Genomic DNA, 7,022 nt, shown 5'->3' on the forward strand with positions numbered 1-7,022 from the left:
AGCAAAAACCTAGAAACAAATGTTGGTGGACAGGTTAAGTAAATCATAGGGCATCTATACAATTGAATGCTAGAATATTAAATAGAATGACAGCAATCTTGACATGCTGTCACAGAAAGACATCAATTGCCTAGTCAAAAAAAAAAAAAGCTGAGAAACACTGTGAATGGTCCTACTTGTATTTGTATGTATGTATATGCATATATGTACTTACTACACAGGAGTCCAAAATACCACCAAACTAATTTTAGTTATCCCTAGCAGACTTCCCTGACAGTCCAGTGGTTAAGATTCTGGGGTTCCACTGCAAGGGGCACAGGTTCAAACCCTAGATGAGAAACTAAGATTCCCACATGCCAGAGTGGCCAAAAAAAAAATGTCATAACTGGTAAGATGTAGTTAATTAGTCAAGAATCCAACTGCCATCACAGGAGACACTGATGCCCTGGAGTAGGAAACAACCCACACCAGTGTTCTTGCCTGGAAAGTTGCATAAGGGACTGGCAGGCTTCTGTCCATGGGGTTGCAGAGTCTGACACGACTGAGCAACTGAGCACACACACACTTAGGGACTTACGAGGGCTACCTCTAACTTTGTGAAACACAATGTGTGTAAACATTTTAAACAGTGAGGCAAATATGTTAATTCCACCGCCGCCCCCCCGCCCCCATAAGCTTATACGGAACTTTCAATTTCTACATCAATTTTAATGTTTGTACTAAACTGTACTTGTTTCTCAACTTTTCAAGTATTTACATTTATGATTAGCAATTTCCTTCATTAAACTTGACAGGAAGGAGCCACGTGTTCTTCCATGACTTCTCCAGTAAGCATCCCCACCCTGCAATACCCACATAGCTATATTAGACTTACGCTTTATTGCTCCAGAGCCAAGACCCTTCCAACTGCAGTGCACACGTGTCCCGCTGAAATGACCCAGCCCCACCTTCCTGAGTGCTAACTAGACTTTGACACACCCATACTTGAAGACAAAGAACTCATCATTTGATAACAGTGATGGAGGAATCATGCAAAACCTGTCCCACAGAATGGCCATTTTCAAGATGCTATTGAAGTTTTTCCCCTATTTATGATCACTCCTTTTCAATGAGCAACACAATTACTTATACAAAAACTATTCACAGCTATTAGATGTGGTTACAGGTCTATTCACATATTGACCAGATTCACATTGTGACTAGATGTGTGACATTCCACATATTCTTGTAATGTTGCTTCTTGACCTATATATTCACTTGTATGGGTGAATCATGAAAATCCAATGAAATATACAGGCATTCGTAAAAATGAAGTGAAAAACCACAAGTAATGAATTTGCCTAAGATTTACAAATTTACCAAACGGCATTTCTTGTCCCCTTACACCTAGCCCTTACTTAGCTATTTCAGTAACACAAATTTTTCTCTGCACAGATACAACATGTGGATACCCTAAATATGGGAGAGTGGAAGGGAGAAATTGGAGTCAATTTGTTCTTTGGAGGAAACCACCTCTTATTTAAACTCCTTCAATGTGTCAGATTTCAGCAGTGCCTACCACCAGCTCCTTCCTACTTTCAAAAACCTTTGGCTCTCGTTATGACTTAAAAAGCATACCAATAGCACCTGACTTGGTAAATGTCACTACTATAAAACACCAAGAGCCAACTGCTTCACCCACAATTAAGCTGTATATAAATTCTTCATATAATCATATAAAATTAAATAATCTTGACAACTTTACCACAACAAAAATGACAGTAGCTTTTAATTACTAAATCCCAGACTTTCTAGCATGAAATCTAGTGACACTACGCCACATCTTTCTCAAAATTCTGGTAAAACCATTTTCTATGCACCTCAATGTGAACTCGCAACTATGTACTAAAGGTGATTTTTCTGCAGGTTCTCTTCCACCATTCCCACCCTTTTTAATACCACCTCCCTGCTGGTGTCTCAGAATACTTTCCCACGCTTAAGCACAACTCCCAAACTCAGTGCTTTTAAAATCAGTAGTTTATAAGTAAATCTACATATGAGTGTACATATGGAGAATTCTAACCACAACCTCCAAATTTTGTTTTCATTTATACTCACCCACTACAGTTCTAATTAAGGCCATCTTTTCTTGACATTTCTTACCTTCAGGTTACTACTAAAACATCTGGTAGAACAAAACCCTTGAACTCTCACCCACCCCTAAATAAACAAATTACACTATATGGGAATGCAACAACTTTATTGAAAGAAAAGTGCAATGTAATTTATTGAAAGCTTAAAAGGGAGAACTTAAAACACCTCCCCTCAAGCGCAGGACCAAGTGCAGAGTGGACTCTTTCTGGATGTTGTAGTCAGACAGGGTGCGCCCATCTTCCAGCTGTTTCCCCGCAAAGATCAACCTCTGCTGGTCCGGGGGGATGCCCTCTTTGTCTTGGATCTTGGCCTTGACATTCTCGATGGTGTCACTGGGCTCCACCTCCAGGGTGATGGTCTTACCCGTCAGGGTCTTCACGAAGATCTGCATCCCACCTCTGAGGCGGAGGACCAGGTGCAGAGTGGACTCTTTCTGGATGTTGTAGTCAGACAGGGTGCGCCCATCTTCCAGCTGTTTCCCTGCAAAGATCAACCTCTGCTGGTCTGGGGGGATGCCCTCTTTGTCTTGGATCTTGGCCTTGACATTCTCGATGGTGTCACTGGGCTCCACCTCCAGGGTGATGGTCTTACCCGTCAGGGTCTTCACAAAGATCTGCATCCCACCTCTGAGGCGGAGGACCAGGTGCAGAGTGGACTCTTTCTGGATGTTGTAGTCAGACAGGGTGCGCCCATCTTCCAGCTGTTTCCCGGCAAAGATCAACCTCTGCTGGTCTGGGGGGATGCCCTCTTTGTCTTGGATCTTGGCCTTGACATTCTCGATGGTGTCACTGGGCTCCACCTCCAGGGTGATGGTCTTACCGGTCAGGGTCTTCACGAAGATCTGCATCCCACCTCTGAGGCGGAGGACCAGGTGCAGAGTGGACTCTTTCTGGATGTTGTAGTCAGACAGGGTGCGCCCATCTTCCAGCTGTTTCCCTGCAAAGATCAACCTCTGCTGGTCCGGGGGGATGCCCTCTTTGTCTTGGATCTTGGCCTTGACATTCTCGATGGTGTCACTGGGCTCCACCTCCAGGGTGATGGTCTTGCCGGTCAGGGTCTTCACGAAGATCTGCATCCCACCTCTGAGGCGGAGGACCAGGTGCAGAGTGGACTCTTTCTGGATGTTGTAGTCAGACAGGGTGCGCCCATCTTCCAGCTGTTTCCCCGCAAAGATCAACCTCTGCTGGTCCGGGGGGATGCCCTCTTTGTCTTGGATCTTGGCCTTGACATTCTCGATGGTGTCACTGGGCTCCACCTCCAGGGTGATGGTCTTACCCGTCAGGGTCTTCACGAAGATCTGCATCCCACCTCTGAGGCGGAGGACCAGGTGCAGAGTGGACTCTTTCTGGATGTTGTAGTCAGACAGGGTGCGCCCATCTTCCAGCTGTTTCCCTGCAAAGATCAACCTCTGCTGGTCCGGGGGGATGCCCTCTTTGTCTTGGATCTTGGCCTTGACATTCTCGATGGTGTCACTGGGCTCCACCTCCAGGGTGATAGTCTTACCCGTCAGGGTCTTCACGAAGATCTGCATCCCACCTCTGAGGCGGAGGACCAGGTGCAGAGTGGACTCTTTCTGGATGTTGTAGTCAGACAGGGTGCGCCCATCTTCCAGCTGTTTCCCTGCAAAGATCAACCTCTGCTGGTCCGGGGGGATGCCCTCTTTGTCTTGGATCTTGGCCTTGACATTCTCGATGGTGTCACTGGGCTCCACCTCCAGGGTGATGGTCTTACCGGTCAGGGTCTTCACGAAGATCTGCATCCCACCTCTGAGGCGGAGGACCAGGTGCAGAGTGGACTCTTTCTGGATGTTGTAGTCAGACAGGGTGCGCCCATCTTCCAGCTGTTTCCCTGCAAAGATCAACCTCTGCTGGTCCGGGGGGATGCCCTCTTTGTCTTGGATCTTGGCCTTGACATTCTCGATGGTGTCACTGGGCTCCACCTCCAGGGTGATGGTCTTACCGGTCAGGGTCTTCACGAAAATCTGCATCCCACCTCTGAGGCGGAGGACCAGGTGCAGAGTGGACTCTTTCTGGATGTTGTAGTCAGACAGGGTGCGCCCATCTTCCAGCTGTTTCCCCGCAAAGATCAACCTCTGCTGGTCCGGGGGGATGCCCTCTTTGTCTTGGATCTTGGCCTTGACATTCTCGATGGTGTCACTGGGCTCCACCTCCAGGGTGATGGTCTTACCCGTCAGGGTCTTCACGAAGATCTGCATCCCACCTCTGAGGCGGAGGACCAGGTGCAGAGTGGACTCTTTCTGGATGTTGTAGTCAGACAGGGTGCGCCCATCTTCCAGCTGTTTCCCTGCAAAGATCAACCTCTGCTGGTCCGGGGGGATGCCCTCTTTGTCTTGGATCTTGGCCTTGACATTCTCGATGGTGTCACTGGGCTCCACCTCCAGGGTGATGGTCTTACCGGTCAGGGTCTTCACGAAAATCTGCATCCCACCTCTGAGGCGGAGGACCAGGTGCAGAGTGGACTCTTTCTGGATGTTGTAGTCAGACAGGGTGCGCCCATCTTCCAGCTGTTTCCCCGCAAAGATCAACCTCTGCTGGTCTGGGGGGATGCCTTCTTTTTCTTGTATCTTCCCCTTGACATTCTCGATGGTGTCACTGGGCTCCACCTCCAGAGTGATGGTTTTACCAGTGAGGGTCTTTACAAAGATCTGCATTGTCTGTTGGAACAAAAAAATAACAGAAAAAAGAGCCCCAGTATTTAGCAGTTAATTCACGGCTCAACCAACGCTTAATGTTAAAAACTTCACTATGTACTAGCCAAACAACTAACTTGCCCAACAACTCACAAGCTTGACAAGCTCAAAAACACAGTTTCAGGTACTTAAGAGTGAAAAGCAGGGAAGCCTGACCCAAATCAATTCACGGGCCTCACTTATCCTCCCCCCTCACTGGATGTCTGTCTTTTGTCAACACTGCAGCGTCCACCCCAGGCCCAAACCCTGTGTCCCAAAAGGAGTAAACACCTCCCCACATACATGCCAGGAGATGGCCCCACCCTAGATTATGAGTCCACAGAAGAGCTGACGTCTCCTAACTGCGGTGGCCAGCGCGTCCCCTCCCCCATCGCCGGCGTAGGACGGCTTAGGAGCGTCTGCAGTTAGTAGCCACCGAAAAACAAGAAAGCCTGTATTGCTGCAGCCCACAGCGGTGCAAAGAGTCGGACACGACTGAGCGACTAAACACCACCACCACTGAGACGGGAAATCGAGTAGTCGCACCTGTCAAACCGTGACCTAATATTCGACTCCCTCACACGCTACCCAACCCTCGTCCCATAGAAAGCTGGACCCTGCCGCCACGGAGACCTCACGGGCCTCTCGCGTTCACTTTACACTCACAGTCCCCTCCCTACTCCCTATCCTCGCGTCCCACCTCAGAACCAGCCTCAGAGCCTGCCTTCTCCCACTGAGGGATCGGGAACGGCCGCCATTTTGCCGCGTTCCTACCCCTCAGGGCCACCCTGCTGCTCGCGCGCCCGGGGGAATTGTAGGCCCCGGATGCCCCTCGGCCCGCGGTGGGCCGGCGAACCACCCGCGCCCCCAGCAACTGCACGGCCGCAACACCCCCGGGATCCCTCCTCACCAATTGGTGGTGGTAACAGCACCGAACACAGAAGAACGAAGTCTGAACTCCCGGTCCGGACGGAACTGCCTGCGCCACACCCGGGACTTCCTTATATATTCATAGGTAGCCCCGCCCCGGTGGATTCCTCCGCAAAAAGCCGGGAAGGGACTACTTTTCGCAGGCCTCCCACCCTCTAAAGAGAAAAGCAGTCCCCCAGAATCGACTCATTCTCCACTTAAGGTGCTCTCTTATGAATACTGGGGCTTTGGGGCCGATTCTACTGGGGAGCGGACGGCCGTCCTGAGCGGCCGAGCGGAGGGATCAGCGCTTTCGTTAAACGGTAGACAGCGGAAGCAGCCCTGCTCGACTTGCCCGGAAGGAGAGGGGGAGCGGCAGGTGCGAAAACGTGGCACGGATTTATCTGGGCGTCCGGAACCGGCTGTCCAGCCAACCGACCCCGTTGTCCCCTCCCCTCAGCCCGGACGGGCCCCGCCGTTCGCGAGACCTGCCCTAGGCGGACAGTGCTCCGGTCTAGCGCCTCACGCCGGGCCAGAGTCTGGGTCCTCAGGCGCGCACGCCTCCCTGCCCCTCCCCCCACCCCGCGAATAAAGAGGGGTCTTTATTCTGGGTCTGCTTTAGATAACGACAGTATTTCCCTAACCACTTTATCTTCAGCCCGTCGGAAGGCCTCCCCGGGAGTCCAGCCCCCAACCTGTGGCGGCCGAGCCCGTCCCCCACCGGGCGGGCACCGGGACAAGGTGAATGACTCGGCAGATATCAGGGCTACGGTCTAAAGCCCGCCTCAGACAGGTCGTCAGAACCCTCAGGAATTCCTCCGAACAGTAATGAAAAATAAGTTTCCAAGGGAGAAATCCCTATAGCAGGTGTACATTGAATTTTGAAAAGAAAAGCAGAAATTCCACACAGCCGTGTAAAACTCTTTGAGCTGGACCTGGAAGCTGATAGAACTTTCCAGATTGCTCTTTAGGCTTCCTGGTTTGTGCTTGATTTGTAATCAGGGAGGCATCAGGATTTGAATTCTGTTGATATTTACCTGAGCTCAGAAATCAGTAATCAAACCTGTTTAAGCCCAAGATTTTAAAAAGATACTAATTGAATCTAAGTTCTGTTTATTCCTGGGGGTGAAATATCCCAAACATAAAACTTCTATAGGCAAATTTCATTTGGATAAAAGATTACCAGTTAGATCTTTCTTATTTTTTATGACAATGTATTTTGTGATTGATCTCTATGACATTTCTCCAGCAGATTTTTTAAAGTATTTAAACCATATGAATACGATGAAAC

At 49.6% G+C, this 7,022-nt stretch overlaps 1 protein-coding gene across 1 annotated transcript; it reads right to left on the reverse strand.

Moving 5' to 3' along the window:
• Positions 1-2,222: 2,222 nt before the first annotated feature.
• Positions 2,223-5,882, reverse strand: UBC (ubiquitin C). Its single transcript, XM_065905000.1, has 2 exons — positions 5,733-5,882; positions 2,223-4,807 (listed from the first exon to the last, which is right to left on the reverse strand). Exon 2 carries the CDS (start codon positions 4,802-4,804, stop codon positions 2,276-2,278), a length of 2,529 nt encoding a protein of 842 aa, XP_065761072.1. The 5' UTR covers positions 4,805-4,807; positions 5,733-5,882; the 3' UTR covers positions 2,223-2,275.
• Between the last annotated feature and the right edge of the window lie 1,140 nt (positions 5,883-7,022).

This window comes from Muntiacus reevesi, chromosome 13, assembly GCF_963930625.1.
Source record: "Muntiacus reevesi chromosome 13, mMunRee1.1, whole genome shotgun sequence".
NCBI lineage: Eukaryota > Metazoa > Chordata > Mammalia > Artiodactyla > Cervidae > Muntiacus > Muntiacus reevesi.